Raw genomic sequence first — 19,116 nt, 5'->3', positions numbered from 1 at the left:
AAACTGAACCATACAAACCGATGACCAATTAAATCAACCAAATAACACATGTATCGGCATATATTCGAATTCCTTAAGTTCTTCACCTAGTTTAAGTTGTCTTTTCCAGCCCCAAAACCATTAAATGAGCTAACATTTGTGGTTATCTCACTTTGTAAAATTAAACAAATTTTGGAAGACTCTAGTACAAACAATCTCGGGGTCCGGAGATATTTAAGGGAATTTGTAGCCAAATTATATTTTCATTACCGTTATTCACCACTCTTGTGAATAGATCATTTAGGAAAATAGCCACACCATCTATATCCTAAATGTTTTTTTTTGAGATATTATACAAATTTCCATGGATGTTCTTTTGGCATGGAGACAATTTTCATGGCCGCTAATTTTTTGAATCGCCTAAACGACATTGGACCAAAGCACGTCATCTTCAAATTTCAACATCCACTGCCACTTTACTAAAAATCATTGTTACCAACTTCTAATCTACACTTATCGTTTCTTGGGGTTCTTGGGGATGATGGGCATGCTGAACCTTCTTTACTAAAGTGGGACGACCCCCAAAAGAGCTTGAGCTAACAAAAGTTCTGTTTATTTCGTAATTTTCAATAATGAAACGCTATTTTTTTGTAGAGTCCATAAAGACCTTAAGGGGTTTTTGGTTAAGTTTATGACTTTTTATAAACACTTTTCAACTTATAACTTATAAGCTAATAAGTCAGGGGAGAGTTATTTATAGATTTTGACTTATTTCTGGTATAATACATTGATAAGCTATTTCCATCCAAACATTTATTGTAACTTATATCGGTGTGAAACTGATAATAAGTTAAGAAATGAGCTTAAATAAGTTTAGCCAAACACCCACTAAATATGTCAAAATGTAAAATAAATCTTAATATTTTCAAGGAACCTCGTTTTTATAAAAATTGATGTTTAAACTCTAAGTAAAAACACACCAAAATATTTTAGAAAATTTCAAACATGTAATTTCGGACCATTCACCCATGATTTGAATTTAAAATCTAAAAATCATAAGACCCCGTCAAAAATCCAAACTACAAAAATACACAAATTTCAATTTTTTCATATATTTGGGGCCAAGTTCTTTTGTGAGGAGCCCTATGTTGAAAAGTTTGGATCCCCATTTTTGTTCCCCAAATACAAACCTGTCACGTCCATTTCTTCCTTGCTTGACTTCAGGTCAAAAATACCAAGAATCATCAAATTCGGTCCATCGGATCTTTCTTTATTCCTTATTCAATTACTGAAGTCATTTTCAATCTCAATCACACAACAAATTTGCATAGACATGCTTTTTCGATTTTGTTTCGAATTATTAGCCAAAGAAATGCGCAATTTCCCTCGCTTCTTGTGAGTTGTGATCCATCGTCATTTTTAAAAATCGTCTTCTGTAGATTTCGTTTGTTTTGTTCTCCGTTAAGAATTTGGGTTTCGGGTCGGAGGAGAATTTGTTGATTGGTTTAATTAGGGTTTTTGGTGATTTCTTGATTGATTTTCTGAGATGAATAACAATGGACGCGGAGGAGGAAGATATCCACCGGGAATTGGGCGTGGTGGTGGTGGAAATTATCAGGGAAATACCAACCCTAGTTTCCAGCAACAGAGAAATTATCAACAACAGTATGCACAGAGGAATCCGATACAAAACCAACAGTTTCAACAGCAACAACAGTGGTTAAGAAGAAACTCATTGGGAAACCATTCAAGCGCCACGGTTGAAGTGGAAAAGACCATGCAGTCAGAAGGGAATGATTCTAGGTACAATTCACCGGCTCATGATTATTATCGTTTTATTTTTGCATTAATGTTTCCTCAGTTATCGCTTCAAGTCTAAATCCATCAATAAAGTTACCAACATTACCAAAGCCATAAACTCATAAAATAATATTTCCTAGTATCAAAATACTCTAACAAGACACAACAATCTCATGAATAAAAGCTGTCTTTCGATCAATAATCTTCTATAACCTCAGAATATCTGTTCAATTCGGAAATTAGTTTTAGGCTAGAAGCCTCCTAAGTGAGTGAAGGGTTTATAACTAGCAACATCATTCTAAAATGTCTGATAGAAACATCCCCAACATCATTTTTTCCCAAAATACTTGATATACAAAGTAACTTCGTATTTACCTTTTCCTTGTTATAAAAAATGAGTGTTGTAAGTTGTAACTTTCTCCAAGAATTGTTAGAAAAGTACCATAAAAATCTTTCTCATGATTTTCTTCAAATATAACCTTACTCATGATTAGTTATAAAACCACTGCATTAACCTTTACCCTCAAAAACTTTCTAAAATGATAATATGTCTTTTCCTGCAAATGGTTATAAATCATTAATGACAACTTTCCCCATTGTATCATGCAACTCACTCTAAACATAGATTATACTTCAGTGTGATTTCCTATCAAACATCATACATACCATGTAAATCGTCATGTATGCATGCAACCCATGCAAATTCTTTCCAAAATAGCGACATGTTATCCATAAACGATGTATCTTTGATAAATCATGCAACATCCACTTTTCTTTAACAGGGTTGGAACATCAATAAACAACAACCAAAAGCTCGTAAATCCTTTTTCTCCATTTGCACATTCAAACTTCATATAAATTGATATTAACCATTCAATCTACTTTAAATTCTCAGATAACATGATTGTATGGAATGCATATAACATCAAACCCATAGAACCCAAGATTGGAAAGCACAGTTCCCAAGATTATTCATACTAATAATTAATATTATTTTCCTCTCATAGCTCTCAAGATTGGAAAGCACAGTTAAGACTCCCACCAGCAGACACTCGATACAAAACAGAGGTATGCTTTCATATATGTCATCATTTTGCAAAGTTTGTGTATAGATGAATTATGCATTTTGCCTCTTGTATATGGGCATATATAGGATATGATTTTTTTTTTTAATCTACAAAATACAAATCTGTTTTTCAGTTTTAAGTTCTTGTTTTTCAGGATGTGACAGCTACTAAAGGAAATGAGTTTGAAGACTACTTTCTTAAGCGTGATCTTCTTATGGGGATATATGAAAAGGGTTTTGAAAGGCCTTCTCCAGTTCAAGAGGAAAGTATTCCAATTGCTCTCACTGGAAGCGATATTCTTGCAAGAGCTAAAAATGGGACAGGAAAAACAGCCGCCTTTTGCATTCCTGCTTTAGAAAAAATCGATCAAGATAAAAATGTTATTCAAGGTTCTATAACACATTAACTAGACTTAAAAACAATGGTCACCTGTTATCTGTTATCTGTTACCCGTTAATATAGAGATCTCTAAGGTTTATTTATTTATTTTGTGGCAGTTGTTATACTTGTTCCAACACGAGAATTAGCTCTTCAGACATCACAAGTCTGCAAAGAACTTGGAAAACACTTAAATATTCAAGTAATGGTTACGACAGGTGGAACCAGTTTAAAAGATGACATAATGAGATTGTATCAACCTGTTCATTTGCTTGTTGGTACCCCTGGAAGAATTCTAGATCTTACCAAAAAAGGAATCTGTATTTTGAAAGATTGTGCAATGCTTGTCATGGATGAGGTATGAATTCATATCCTTTAGGTGGGCCCCACCCCACATATCTTGCTCTCTCTATATTTCATTTGTGAAAAAGCCCTCCTATCAGCCTTTACAGATGTCAATGGGACAAAAATTGTAGTTTTTCAAGAAAGTTGTTGCTCTTGGTGCAAAAGACATAAATGCCCTTCTTTTTTTTTTTTTTTTTTTTATTCTGTGTTGTGCAGGCGGATAAGCTGTTGTCGCAGGAGTTCCAGCCTTCGATCGAGCAGCTGATTCAGTTTATGGCACCAAACCGCCAAATTTTAATGTTTTCAGCAACTTTTCCGGTGACTGTTAAAGATTTTAGAGACAGATACTTAAGGAATCCGTATGTTATCAACCTCATGGATGAGCTCACTCTTAAGGGAATCACACAATTTTATGCTTTTGTTGAAGAAAGACAGAAAGTTCACTGCCTTAACACTCTTTTCTCTAAGGTTCTCATTACACCTCATAGTTTCTAAATCAACCATCTCACTTTGACATATGTTAGACAACAAATTCTGAAAGAAAAAAATAAATGATAAAAGTGTGGTTATTTTTGCAGCTTCAAATCAACCAATCAATCATTTTCTGCAATTCTGTGAATCGGGTGGAGCTTTTGGCAAAGAAGATTACTGAACTTGGTTACTCTTGTTTCTACATTCATGCAAAAATGCTTCAAGATCATCGGAATAGGGTTTTTCATGATTTCCGTAATGGTGCATGCAGGAATCTTGTTTGTACTGGTATGACTTTGACTATGAATGCAGTAATCCAAGAGGGAATGGAATTGATCATTCCATTAACATACCCTATTAATGAACCAATCAGTCATCATTCTCACTTGCATTTCTTTTGGTTTCAGATTTATTTACACGGGGTATTGATATACAAGCAGTAAATGTTGTTATCAATTTTGACTTTCCAAGAAATTCAGAAACATATTTACACAGAGTATGATCAAATAAAAATCTATTTCATACTTCTTGACATTTACATGACATAACAAGTTGTGCTGTGTTTGGTATGCATTGGACTAGGACTAACATCATGATATGACATGACCAAAATTGCAATTTTTCGTCACACCAAACTTGCTTTCGATCTCTTGTCTGTGCAAAAGACGAAAATGCCCTTGTCATCCTCATCATCATTAATAACTAACACTAGAAAGCTTATTTACATTTTTTCAATATGTATATGTATAGGTTGGTCGATCTGGGAGATTTGGACACCTTGGATTAGCTGTAAATCTAATCACATATGAAGACCGCTTCAATTTGTATGCATACTGTTCTTTTTCTTTATATGTGACAAAAGACGTTAATGCCCTTCTGATCCTTTTAATCTAAAACAGCCCTAGAAGGCTTGTTGGGTTCTGTACCTTGTAACAACAACAAAAAAAAAAAGACGGGAATGCCGTCCTCGTCCTTCATTTGTTTCAAAGGGCATTTTCGTCATTTGATGGATTAGTTTTGTTTTTTTGTCTTTTAGGTATAGGATTGAACAAGAGCTTGGAACTGAGATTAAGCAAATTCCTCCATTCATTGATCAAGCTATTTATTGTCGTTGATTGACTCAACTAATTGGAGTCTTGAGAACTTGATGTATGGTCAACACAAGGGTATCTATATCTAGGTGGTGAGTATTCGAAATGTAAATATATTGAAAGTACAAAAAGGACATTTTTGTCATTTTGCCGCCTTAAAAATTGAAAAAGAATGATATAAGTAACTGTTTTTATTCTTTTTAATTAATCTTTTTTCTTTTTTTGGTTTACTTTTATAGAATGTGGAGGGGCAAGCGATATGAAGACACAGTCACAGTCACAGTCGTTTCTTTAAGAAATCCATCATCTCGAAACTAGAATGCCTTATTTGATTGTTTTTAAATGGAAGATTTAGGTCATTTTGCTTTAAAAAGAATCCATCATATTCACTAACAATCTTGGTTGCAAAAAAGTTATGTTTCGAGTTCTTTGGTGTTTTTGTTAGGGTGGGCAATGTGGTTGACTCTATACCAATATAAAAATAGAATCGTTACATGAATTATATATATATATATATATATATATATATATATATATATATATATATATATATATATATATATATATATATATATATATATATATATATATATATATATATCCCGTTTTATTAGTAGAATATTTTCATTTTCAAAATTTTATTAATAGGACATTTGTGCATATAATGATTTAAATACAAACTCTGGTGAAGTTCATACAACTCCTTAATTCTACTCCAACAAAATCTGTTTTTTTTTTAAATGTTTAACAGTTTTCGGGTTTAGGGACTCCTTTTACAAACTTTCACCTTCAAATACTGTGTTTTCTACAGGGTTGTATAAATAATATTAAATCCGTTGTTTGAGTACCGCAGGAAAATACATTTTATTGGTTAAAGATTGTAGTTTGTTAAAAGTCTCATGTATTAATCCCAGACCTTTAATTAAGACAATAATTGGTACTCATCCATAACATATCTCATGCGGTGTCTTTGTTACCTTCTATGTTGGAACCATATTGACAATACATGCAACTAGAGGTGCATAAAGGGAGAATCCGATCCAATCCGCTTTGGCTTACATCACTCAAAATCCAACCCGGATTAGGCCAAAATCCAAATCCGTTTCTAAAAAAAACATTATGAACGATATTATTTATGTTTTCATTTGATCCTCTCTCTCTCTCTCTCTCTCTCTCTATATATATATATATATATATATATATATATATATATATATATATATATATATATATATATATATATATATATATATATATATATATATATATATATGGGAAAAGTGAATATACCCTTAACGGTATATAAATTTAAGTATTCAAACATACCATAATATGTCGTTTTATATTATATATTCATTATAATGCTTTTAAATTTCAACCCCTAACTTGATTTACTTTTAAGATTTTCGAAATTTCACTAATATATTTCTCTTACATCATATCTTTTTGTCGAACACCGACTATGCTATATATATTGTAGTTGAAAATGAAAATTTTGTAAGAGGAAGATAAATGTATAATTTATAAAAATCATGAAAGTAAATCAATTTAGAAGTTAAATTATAAGAACATTAGACAATTAAAATGTATTATATAATATAAAACAACGTAGTTGTTAGTTTTGGTACCTAAGTTCATATACTTTTAAGGGTATATTCAGTTTTTCATATATATATATATATATATATATATATATATATATATATATATATATATATATATATATATATATATATATATATATATATATATATATATATATATATATATATATATATATAATGCCGATAACATAGAAGAACTATTTTTAATGATTTTATTTTTTTCAAAAAAAGAACACCAAAGATAAACATTGATTATTAAAAAAAAAAAAGATGTACCCCTTAATTATTAGTTGTATCTTAATTTCATATTTGTCATTTGTTGCTTTTTTGTTTTTTGTTTATTTTCTATTTTGTTGTCTTTTTTCGTTCCATTATTATTATCATTATTAGATTTGTTGTATTTTGTTGTATTATTATTATTATTATTATTATTATTAGAAGAAGAAACTACACAAATGGTCAATATGATTCGTGGCAGTTTGTAGGCTTTATTTATAAATTTTTTATTTTATTTTATTTATTTTAATAATGAGACTATCTTTATGCAATGATTTGTTGTGGTATTTTAAATACAGAACTTATCATACATCTTTTATTGATGTGTTGCAGGAGAACCAATCAATTTAAAAAAGACTGCGCCGGGCGTGTTTGTATTGAGAAAAATAGTGCCTCCCATAATAATCTACTACGAATGTGCTAATTTTATAAAGATTTAAACTTTAAAAACTTTGATTTTTTTAAAGGAAAAAAAGTTATGGGCAAAAACCGAAGTAAGTGGAAGTTCGTTCACAAATTTTTGTAATTCTTATTTGTTTAGTTAAACAAATTAAATGAATAATAGTCTTGTTCGTCTAATTATGTTCGTTATGATCGTTCATTTAAGTATCTTTTATGTTTTTATATGTTTATATTTGTAAACAAATAAAATGAATAATAGTCTTGTTCGTTTAATTATGTTCGTTTATATTGTTCGTTTATGTTGGTTCGTTTAAGTACCTTTTATGTTTTTATATGTTCATATTTGTTTGATTACATTAGTATATTAAATGTTTTTTTATGTTCATATATGTTTGTTTATCTGCATTCGTTTATGTTACTTTAGCATATTCATGAGCATAAACAAACAAACATGAACAATGCTATGAGCCAAATCTGTGACATTCCCAATTTCAAGTCCAGAAAAGGCCGATTTGTTTATGTTTTATTCGAAAATTAGAGTATCATTTTGAAGAAATATGTTGCGGAAGTTGTTCCAAAAAATATGATAAAGATATTATCAAAGCATTTTCAAATAAATTTATTTTAATTATATTAAAAACGTTGGGATGCCATTGCCAATACAGTACATAAGCATAAACAGATATAGTACAAACCTTACAAATATCTATTATTCTAATGACCTATAATCCATAGATCTCTCATCAGATCAACACTCAAGTGCTCTTTTGCCACTACTTGTAATACAAAAAACTGAGTGGGTCAAGTTTGGGAGCCCGGTGAGCAGATAAGGTTTTCAACCCACAATAATTAAGTTCTTTAATTTCATCAAATCATTCAACCCGATTACCCATTCCCGTTATCCTCACTTTTTGTCCCTAAGACATCTAATTCAAGGGACCTAACCTAAGGATCATCATCAGGAAGACAATACTGCTTAGGGGATTCCTCAGCAATATATGCCAGTAAGGCAACCATGATGGGGATGGAGTACACCGAGTGAACACATCGTTCACAAACACCTACAGGTTGCGAGCTTGCTAGCGTTCCACTAGACTGTCTAGAATAGTCCGTGGTCGTCATCTATACTCCGCTAGATGACTAAATCAGCTTAAACATCGATGTCTCTCATTATTTATTTCATCATCTATATAATCTACCCATCTTTACAAATCGTAATTATAGGTATAAAATACATATATAGTTTAAATCGAATAAAACATGTATATTTTGTTCATCCAGCATAGATATCAAAAACATAGATAATATGTACACATAACACATAATTTATATTAAATACTTCGTATCTATGTGTAAGATGAAATTAAATATGCACTTGTTAAAGCGATGATTCGAAATTCGGGCAGCGCTTCGCTTCTAACAATTTTCTTTTCCTCCCATGAAACCTAATATTATCATTACTAGATTTTAGTCTAATATTTAGTGCGACTAATTATTAGTCTTGATTTATCATTAACTCAAAGTCTACTTTCATGATCTATCAATTAAGGAACAACCAAGTAGGATCATATCGGAGTTAGGTCCGTTTGGTATACGTAGTATACTATTTGAAAAGCCCACTTGTAACATCCTGACTCCCAGGTATAATATTTATATAATTTTCATGATTTTGACTGAGCAACTCGACGTGTTGGAGGCCCCAACTCGTCGAGTAGAGAAGGATTTGGCTACATGGGTTTTAGGACCAACTCGACGAGTTGGTCCTGTGAGAGGAAACCCTAATTTTCCGAGATTGTGTCCTATTTAAAGGACCTTAAGTCCTCATTTCCGCCTCCCATGTCACCTTACTCCCCTGTGTGAAACCCTAATCGTTTAGATTGATTTAAGAGAGAGGGAATAGCTAACTTTGGGCCTTTTAGTGCACCTTTGGAAGAGAAGAGAAGAGTATCAAGGCTTGGAACGAGAACGGACTGTTGGATCCATTGTTTAGCCATCCTTAGCTTCTTTTTGAAGGTAAAAGTCACCACCTTGCTTATTATTTTGCCTAGATCTCGTGTTTAGGAAGTTTTAGGGCTTTTCCATCTTTACTTGAGACTTTGAGTATTTTGAGCTTGCCAAGAGGTTGAGACTACAGATCCGGACCTTATGAGGTCCCTTAAGCCCAAAAGTCCAAACTTTATCAAGCTAGATGAGAGCTTTTATGCTTGGGACTCTAAATGGAACTTGTTTTGGCATTTCAAGCCTTAAGTGCCATGCATGGACGTAAAGCTTGCAGCTTTACGTGGTATCTCAGCCTTAGGAGGCTAGATCTAGAGTTTGGGGTTGTAACTCTGCCTTAAAACGTCTGAATGAGAAAACAAACTTAAGAGACTCGACGTGTTGATGAGCCAACTCGACGAGTCGGCTAGGGTTTTCCCCCGACGAGTCTGGACATGTGTAACTCGGCGAGTTGATGAGACAACTCGACGAGTTAAGTTGGATTTTCGCGACATTGTTGAAGAAATGAGGGAACTCGTCGAGTCACATAAATGCACTCGTCGGGTAGGGTCAACATGGACTGTTGACTCGAGTGCTGACTTTTGTTGGCTTTTAGGGTTTGGTCAAGACTGGGTTTATGGAGACCATGGGAGGGGTAAAATGGTCTTTTACCCATCCCATGAGTTAGAGAGAGAGGATTTCTTGGTTTATTTAGAGTTGTGATTTTAAGTGTTAATTAGAGATCCGTGACATGTAGGTGGGGAATAGATCGTTCGAGGGGTACACGATTTCTTTGCTTACTTATGAGGCGAGTCTTCTCACTATACTTACCATGAGTGGTAGCTTTGTGTGTCTGGAGGGTCTTGTATGCTATTTATTGAGCAATGTGGTATCTTGCATTATGACTTTGTGATTTATGTTGTGTATTATGCTGAGCTTTACTAAGTTAGGACCGGAGTGTCCACCTGAGTTGTGGGACCGGAGGGTTCCACCGGGACACATCGACCAGAGGGTCTTATTTGAGATATAGCCATGAGAGGCTAATGAGTTATGTATGATATTTTGGGGAGTTCACTAAGCTTTGTGCTTACTGTGATATGTGTTTCAGGTACTTCTCAAGATCGCGGGAAGGCACCAGCTTGATTGTACACACGAGATGGAGTTATGTTTTTGAGGATCCTGGGTTTTATTCAAACAATTATGAATATGTGTTTTTGATAATTTGACATTTTAGGGATTTTGTGAAACGTGTTGATGAGATTTATGTGATTTTAAAAATGAAAAATTTGTTTGAAAATTTACGGTGTTACAGTTGGTATCAGAGTCTTGGTTTGAGAGATTCAGATGTACTCTCGGGTATGTCTGGACTCAAACTGAGGATTTGAGAAAAAATTTCAAAGAAACAATTTTTCTAAAACGAGGAAGAGTTTTAAGAGAAAAAAACGAGTTGGAGCAGTGTGTAAAATCAGCCAGAGCTCGAACGGTGATTTCTCCAAAATACCCTTATTTATTTGTGTTATGAGATACTCATGAGATACTTGGGATGCATTCTAGAGGATAGGCTAGGTATTTCATATTTTAGGGCTAGAATTGTCTAATTTGTGATGCTTTAGCCTAGGAGATGCTATTGATTGATGTTATCTGTTATTTGCCTTGAGTATGTGCTGAGTAAGAGTATATAGCAGGAATCACTTAGAAAGAGTTCTGAGTCGAGAGATAATCTAGGAGAGATACCTAGATGAGCAAATGAGGGTCTACTGAGAGAGTAGTCTGATATTCGTGAGAGATATAGTACTTGTAAATTGGGATCCTAGGGGGAGGACTTGGGGTGACTACAGGGTTGTGTGGAAGGTAGTACTGAGCCTGTATTACTGAAAACACCGGATTTGTATGCAACCCAAGTAAGAATACTTAGGGTACTAAGGAGCATGTAGGGAGGGAAATCTAGTGTGAGTATGCTCGAACGAGTCTCTGGTGATTTTTATGTTGTGTTTCAGAGACATCATGGTGGGTACACGCTACAACCACGAGAGCGGTAGTGCCAGTGACGAGGAGATCCGCAGGATCATTCACGAGGAGGTGACCACGCTATCCGAGAGGCTATACCGAAGATGTTTGGGTCTATTAAGACCATGTTGATTGAGACATCTGATGAGCGCTATGCTGCTGTTATTGAGGTTGCTGCTGCTGCAGCCACCACCGTCGTAGCAGCTGCTAGGCCATAGGGAGGTGACTCGTTGTTGCTATAGGAGTTTAGCAACACGAAGCCACCAAAGTTTAATGGGACTTAGGATCCGACTATTGCTATGAGATACATATATGACATTGAGGGGTATTTCTATATGTGTTCATGCCCAAATCACATGAGGGTTTGGTTCAAACTGAACCAGCTTCGCTTGGGAGAGAAGGACTGGTGGAAGTTCGTGACTGCCAACTTTACTCCTACAGATCATGTTGCAGTGACATGGCAGAGGTTTACACGGTTGTTACGAGATGAGTATGTTCCTCAAGTTGAGAGGGAACGATTAGCCTAGGAGTTTCTGTCTCTCAAGTAGAAGACATAAATTATGACAGAGATCACGAGGATGTTCCACGAGAGGGCATTGTTTTGCCCTGAGCACGTGTCCATTGAGCAGGCACGTTTGAGCCGATACCTGAGCATACTGAGGAGGGATATACGGGAGTTCGTGGCAAACTTGTCATACTAGACATTGGCTGAGCTTCAGACCAACACCAGATGGATGGATATTGAGCTGGAGTTACAGGCTAGGGTGGAAGGGGAGTCTCAGGGGAGAGACCAGAGACCAGTGCAGTCGCAGCCTGCAACGAAGCGTGCTAAGCCCGCTGATGTGATAGTGGGAGGCCATAAGGGCCGCACTTGCGGCAAGTGTGGCAAGAGCCACGATGGGTCTTGTCGAGCTGGGATTTGCTACAAATGTGGCAAGGAGGGGCATAAGACGAAGGATTGCCCCAATGGATTCTCGATCTGTTTTCACTGCAATCAGACGGGCCACTGAATGGCCGAGTGTTCTCAGCTTACATAGAGATCAGTTCAGGCTTCCGCTCCCGATGCCTTGCGTACTAATGATAGCTGGCCGATGAAGGCCGCGACCCCGAGAGTTAGTGGGAGAGCATTCCAGTTGACAGCGGAGGAGGTCCGCGCAACACCTGATGTCGTGGCTGGTACATATTTTTCCTTATGTTTGTTATTTTTAGATTTGTTTATGCTTATACTGTGTTGTATATAGGTACTTTTCTTGTGAGTTTTGTGCCTGCTTTGGTGTTATTTGACTCGAGTGCGAGTCGATCCTTCGTGTCCTTATCTTTTAGTCGACACATTAGTGTTAGACGCGAGGCGTTGAGTCGACCTCTGAGGGCTTATATAGCCGACGAGCATGCGGTTTTTTCCACTGTTGTGTTTCAGGGATGTGTGTTAGAGATTTTCGGTGTTTCCTATAGATATGGTGTCGATAGCGATGGGTGACGTCTGTGTCATAATGCGCATGGATTGGTTGAGCCGTTTTGGAGCTGTGATCGACTGCGAGCGTCAGTTAGAGACTATTTGCGACCCTAGTGGGGGAGTGCTTACTGTGTATGGCGAGGGGACTAGATCTGGATCAGCTTTCTGCTCTGCTGCTAGGGCGAGACAGAGTTTACAGAAGTGATGTATGGGATATTTAGCTTATGTGGTAGATACGAGAGTTGCCACCGAGAGGCCGAATTCTACCTCCGAGGTTCCGATAGTGTGCGAGTTCCCACACATTTTCCCCAACAAATTGTCGGGTGTGCCTCCTGAGAGGCAGGTGGAGTTCCGGATTGATTTGGTTCCGGGTGCGATGCCTATTGCCAAGGCACCTTATCGCCTTGCGCTGTCTGAGATGCAAGAGTTATCTTCGCAGCTCCAGGAGCTGCTGTGGAAGGGTTTTATCAAATCGAGTAGCTCACCATGGGGAGCTTCGATCCTTTTTGTAAAGAAAAAGGATGGTTCACATTGGATGTGCATCGATTACTGGGAGTTGAACAAGCTGACGGTCAAGAACCGTTATCCATTACCGAGGATCGACGACTTATTCGATCAATTGCAGGGGGCATCTTAGTTTTCCAAGATTGATTTAAGATCTGGATATCATCATATTAGAGTTTTCGAGGAGGATATCCAGAATACGACCTTTAGGACTCGTTATGGGCACCACGAGTTTGTGGTGATGCCTTTTGGAATCACCAACGCATCGTGTTCATCGATGAACACGAGTTTTGTGGGTTTGGTCGGCTACTACAGGATATTTATCAGAGATTTCTCCAAGATTGTTGTTCCTCTTACCAGATTGACCGGAAAGGGTGTTACTTTTGCTTGGGGGCCCGAGTAGCAAGCCTCATTCGAGACTCTTCGCCAGAGATTGTGCGAAGCTCTAGTGTTAGCCCTTCCCGAGGGAGTAGAGGACTTTGTAGTTTACTGTCATGCATCTATATCAGGGATGGTGCGGTGTTGATGCAGAGGGGGCATGTGATAACATATGCATCGAGGCAGTTGAAGCCTCATGATACGAGGTATCCTACCCACGATTTGGATCTGTGGGTGGTGGTGTTCGCCCTGAAGATCTAGTGTCACTATCTGTATGGAGTCTAGTGCACCATATACAACGGGGCATAAGAGTCTGAAGTACCTCATGGATCAGCCCAACCTGAATATGAGACATAGGAGGTGGTTGGATGTAGTGAAAGACTATGACCGCGAGATCTTATATCACCCATGCAAGGCTAATGTGGTAGCCTATGCCTTAATCCGTAGAGCAGAGAGTGCTCCGATTCGAGATATGTGTATAAGGATGACGGTGATGACTCCAGTCCTAGATACCATCCGAGAGGCTCAGGTGGAGGCTGTGAGGTCAGAGAACCGCAAGTGGGAGGGGGTAATCATACAGGTTCTCAAGTTTGAGACAGATAGTCGGGAGATTATGACCTTCCGTGGGTGGATTTGGGTGCTTTATAGAGGCGGGGCTCACCATATATTGATGAACGAGGCACATAGATCGAGATTCTTGATCCATCCAGGGGCCACTAAGATGTATCTGGATATGAAGAGGGATTATTGGTGGCGTTGTATGAAGAGGGATCTGACATGAGTAGTTAAGAGGTGCTTGACTTGTCGTCAGGTTAAGGCGGAGCACCAGCGTCCACATGGCCCGTTGTAGCCTCTAGAGATTCCCTAGTGGAAGTAGGAACAGATTTCCATGGATTTTATCATCAAATTACCGAGAACCGCATGAGGTGTCGATGTGATATGGGTGATTGTGGACCGGTTGACGAAGATTGCTCACTTTTTGGCTATCAGTGAGAACTCTTCTGCAGAGAAATTAGCCGAGATTTTTGTGAGAGAGGTGGTAGCACGACATGGAGTGCCGACATAGATAGTGTCAGATCGAGATGTGCACTATATTTACAGGTTCTGGAAGAAGCTTCACGAGGAGTTGGGTACCCGGTTGCAGGTAGGATCGTAAGATCGTAGGATCGAGATCCGATCCTACCTACCTTCCTTTTTTTTTTTGCGAATGGAATTTTTTTACCACTTTATATCTCTTACCATTTACCAATCTACCATTTATCATTTTTTATTGTGACTTATGACTAATATTTTGAAGTTTTTATAACTTTTGAACGAAAAATTAAATGTTCGAAATATTTTTCATTATTAAATATTATAAATTAAATTTATATTCTATTTTGTGGGATCTTAAGATCTCGATCCCGATCTTGCAAACCCAAAAACAATCCTAAGTAGGATCCCGATCTTGACAACCTTGCTGCATACCACCCACAGACAGACGGACAAAGTGAGCGAACGATTCAGACACTCGAGGACATGTTCCATGCATGTGTTATGGACTTTGGTGGAAGTTGGGACACTTACTTGCGCTTTGCTGAGTTTTCATACAACAACAGCCATCATTCCAGTATCGGTATGCCTCCATTCGACCTCTTATACGGGAGGAGATGTCGGACTCCCATTTGTTGGGGTGAGGTAGGGCAGAGAGTGATGGGGAGCACTGAGATAGTGCTCAATACGACTGAGCAGATTCAACAGGTTAGACAGAGGTTACTGACGGCCCAGAGTTGCCATAAGAGTTACACAGACCAACGACGATATAAGCTAGAGTTCCAGGTCGGAGATTTTGTCCTCCTGAAGGTATCCCCATGGAAAAAGGTGATCCGATTCAGGAAGCGGGGAAAGCTGGGCCCTAGATACATTGGTCCTTTCAGGGTGATCGCCCGAGTGGGTAAGGTAGCTTACTGGTTGGAGCTACCTGCAGAGTTGAGCCATATTCATAACACCTTCCACGTGTCTCAGCTGAGGAAGTGTGCAACCGATGGGACGCCGGTGGTACCATTAGAGGACATTCAGGTTGATGCAAGTTTGAACTATATTAAGAGACCGATAGTGATTTTGAATAGAAAAGTTAAGACCCTGAGGAACAAGGAGGTGTGACTAGTTAAGGTGCAGTGGGAGCACCACAGAGGATCAAAATGGACTTGGGAGCCAGAGTCCGAGATGCGGGAGCAATACCCAGAGTTGTTTCCGGAGCATGACTTCGAGGGCGAAGTCTGATTCTAGTGGGGGAGAAATGTAACATCCCAAATCCCAAGGATAATATTTATTTAATTTTCATGATTTTGACTGAGCAACTAGACGAGTTGAAGGCCCCAACTCGTCTAGTAGAGAAGGATTTGGCCACGTGGGTTTTACGACCAACTCAGCGAGTTGGAGGGACCAACTCGACGAGTTGACGATGTGAGAGGAAACCCTAATTTTCCGGGGTTGTGTCCTATTTAAAGGAACTTAAGTCCTCATTTCCGCCTCCCATGTCACCTTACTCCCCTGTGTGAAACCCTAATCGTTTGGATTGATTTAATAGAGAAAGAAGAGATAACTTTGGGCATTTTATTTCACCTTTGGTAGAGAAGAGAAGAGTATCAAGGCTTGGAAAGATAAGGGGCTATTGGATCCACTGTTTATCCATCCTTAGCTTCTGTTTGAAGGTAAAAGTCACCACCTTGCTTATTATTTTGCCTAGATCTCGTGTTTAGGAAGTTTTAGGGCTTTTTCCATCTTTCCTTGAGACTTTGAGTATTTTGAGCTTGCCAAGAGATTAAGACTACAGGTCCGGACCTTATAAGGTCGATTAAGCCCAAAAGTCCAAACTTTATCAAGCTAGAAGAGAGATTTTATGCTTGGGACTCTAAATGAAACTTGTTTTGGCATTTCAAGCCTTAAACTCCTTACTAAATCACAGCCTAGAAATCATCCTCATAATTAGATAAATCAGTATAATGACTTTGAATCAATGATAAATCTTGTTTATAGGTTCATAATAACGATAATGAAATTAAACATAAGTTATACTTAAAGTAAGGTAAGCATAACTCACTTATAAGGGGGTTTAGCGAGGAACCGGGATCTTCTCGGGCAAAACTTCTGAGTCGAAAGCACTTCTTTGCAGGGCCTTCTGGCACTCCGGGACTCGCATCTAAAACTTAGGAAGTTCTAGGGAAGAACTTAGAAGGTTTGGGAGTAATTGGGAGAAGAGAATTGGAAAGGTGTGCAGAAAATGGATGATTTGTGCCTCTATTTATATGCTGAGGAAATAGGTTACGCGGAGCGTAACTAAGTTGTACGCTGAGCGTACACGATACTCAGGGTGTACCAAGCCCTACGTTGGGTGCACAAGCTCCACGTGTCAGCATCGCATGTGAAACCGTGGGGAAGAAGGTGGGGCTAAGATCTCGCCACGTGTCAGCTTCAGAAATTAACCCATAAATTAATTATCTTCTAAATTCTATAACTTTCGCATACAATAACGGTTCTTCACCTCCTTGGAAATGGATAACGGTTCTTCACTGTTAGCTTGTTCAGCTCCCGGTAATCAATGCACATCTTGTGTGACCCATCTTTCTTTTTCATGAACAGGATTGGTGCTCCCCACAGGGAGCTGCTCGGACGAATAAATCCCCTGTCTAGCAACTCCTGGAGCTTCATAGACAAGTTCTGCATCTCAGGCGAAGCTATACGATACAACGCCTTGGCTATCAGAGCCGCACCATGCATCAAATCAATACGGAACTCCACTTGCCTTTCGGGAGTCACCCCAGGTAACTCCTCTGGAAATACATCAGGGAAATCTCGCAAAATAGGTACCCTGCTCATCTCTGACATGGTCTCCACCCTCGTACCCGAGACATAAGCCGAAAACCCAGAACAACCCTACTAAAGAAGTCTCCTAGCCCTCATATCCGAACAGAGGGTTGGCCCATGCGAGGCTCTCTTTCCATGAATAACCAGTCCTCCCCATTTGGGGTTCGAACTCTCACCAGCTGGTGCTCGCAATCTATCATGGCCCCATTGGGCCCCAACCGGTCCATCCCAATGATTACTTTCAATCCACTCAAAGGAATTAGGACCAAATCAATAGGAAACCTCTCGCCGAACGAATTCAGAACATTCTTCCGAAATACGCTTGTAGCGCTCACGGTAGGATCTTTCGTAATCTCCACCTTGAGTGGGGAATCCAAAGTCCCTGGAGCATGCCAAAACTTCTTGCTAAGCGCAAGAGATACAAATGATCGAGTAGCTCCCGAATCAAAAAGAATATGAGCCGACAATCCATTGACCAAAAGGTCCCTATAAAAGATCATAACAGCATCAACATAAGAATAAAATAAATAAGGCATAAATAAATCACATACCAGTCACGACGTCTGGTGTTGCTTGGGCCTCCTCCGTGGTCAGCTAAAATGCACGGCTCTTCACCGCAGGAGCCTCCGTCTTGACATGGCGGCCATCAGTAATCCTCATTGTGGCGGGCGTAGGCGCCGCCACTAATCCTCCCGTCAACCTCGAACAATCGGCCTTTTCATGGACTATTTGGTTACAGTGAAAACAAATCAGAACTTTCTTGGGGCAATCCTTGCTCATGTGGCTCGGTTGGCCACAAGCATAACATGTCGAGCCTGCCACACGACAGGCTCTACTGTGCGGCTTACCGCACTTGGCATATCTTCACCAGCTCTACTGGCCCCTACTGGGAGGATCGGATGTCTTAGGATTCTTAGCCTGACCCACTGCTGTCTGAACCTGCTCAGGCTTCCGCTTCGTTCAGAGCTCCAACTCAATTTCCCATTCTCGGGCCTTCTCCGCCATGTCATTCAGGGTATTGCACCCCAAAAAGGTCACAAATTCACTAATATCATCCATCGGCATGGAATGATATCTCGTCTTCTTCATCTACTCATCCACAACGTACTGTGGAACCAATAGTCCCCTCTCTTAAAACTTGGCGGTAATCTCCACCACAGTCTCTATAGTCTGCTGCAAATCCTGGAACTCTCTCACCAAACGTTGCACCTCAATGGTCGGTGCAAACTCCTGATCAAACCTCCTCACAAAATCCTCCCAAGTCATCTCAGCCACACCCGTTGGTCCCACCTCGTGGGTAACCTCCTCCCACCAGTCTCATGCCCGGTCCCTCAGCATACAAGATACGAACCCCAAATTTGCCGCCTCAAGGCAAAAGCTCGTGCGCTAGGCACTTTCCATGTCTTCCACCCAACATCGACTAGTAATGGGGTCCTTGACCCCAAAGAACTCAGGCACACCACACGCCTTAAACTCCCTGAACGAGGGAGATCGGGTCCCAATCTGGCCTGCATCAATCTCGGCTCAAAAAGACCTGA

At 38.7% G+C, this 19,116-nt stretch overlaps 1 protein-coding gene across 1 annotated transcript; it reads left to right on the top strand.

Annotated features, from left to right (window-relative positions):
- Nucleotides 1-1,099: 1,099 nt before the first annotated feature.
- On the top strand, nucleotides 1,100-5,559 carry LOC111916841 (DEAD-box ATP-dependent RNA helicase 8). Its single transcript, XM_023912498.3, has 10 exons — nucleotides 1,100-1,782; nucleotides 2,787-2,847; nucleotides 3,001-3,235; nucleotides 3,344-3,582; nucleotides 3,786-4,037; nucleotides 4,148-4,328; nucleotides 4,448-4,536; nucleotides 4,791-4,864; nucleotides 5,077-5,223; nucleotides 5,371-5,559. Exons 1-9 carry the CDS (start codon nucleotides 1,526-1,528, stop codon nucleotides 5,153-5,155), a joined length of 1,467 nt encoding a protein of 488 aa, XP_023768266.1. The 5' UTR covers nucleotides 1,100-1,525; the 3' UTR covers nucleotides 5,156-5,223; nucleotides 5,371-5,559.
- Nucleotides 5,560-19,116: the final 13,557 nt, after the last annotated feature.

Source organism: Lactuca sativa, chromosome 3 (assembly GCF_002870075.4).
Source record: "Lactuca sativa cultivar Salinas chromosome 3, Lsat_Salinas_v11, whole genome shotgun sequence".
Classification (NCBI taxonomy): domain Eukaryota; kingdom Viridiplantae; phylum Streptophyta; class Magnoliopsida; order Asterales; family Asteraceae; genus Lactuca; species Lactuca sativa.
Note: the sequence above shows the minus strand (reverse complement) of the source record. Positions and strands in the feature narration are given on the sequence as shown.

What these genes read in the sequence shown, in the direction of transcription:
- LOC111916841 (XM_023912498.3), top strand. Translation starts at nt 1,526, where the DNA reads ATGAATAACAATGGACGCGGAGGAGGAAGATATCCACCGGGAATTGGG. An exon ending in ACACTCGATACAAAACAGAG is followed by an intron (nt 2,848 to 3,000) that starts GTATGCTTTCAT and finishes CTTGTTTTTCAG; the next exon opens with GATGTGACAGCTACTAAAGG. An exon ending in CAGGAATCTTGTTTGTACTG is followed by an intron (nt 4,329 to 4,447) that starts GTATGACTTTGA and finishes TTTTGGTTTCAG; the next exon opens with ATTTATTTACACGGGGTATT.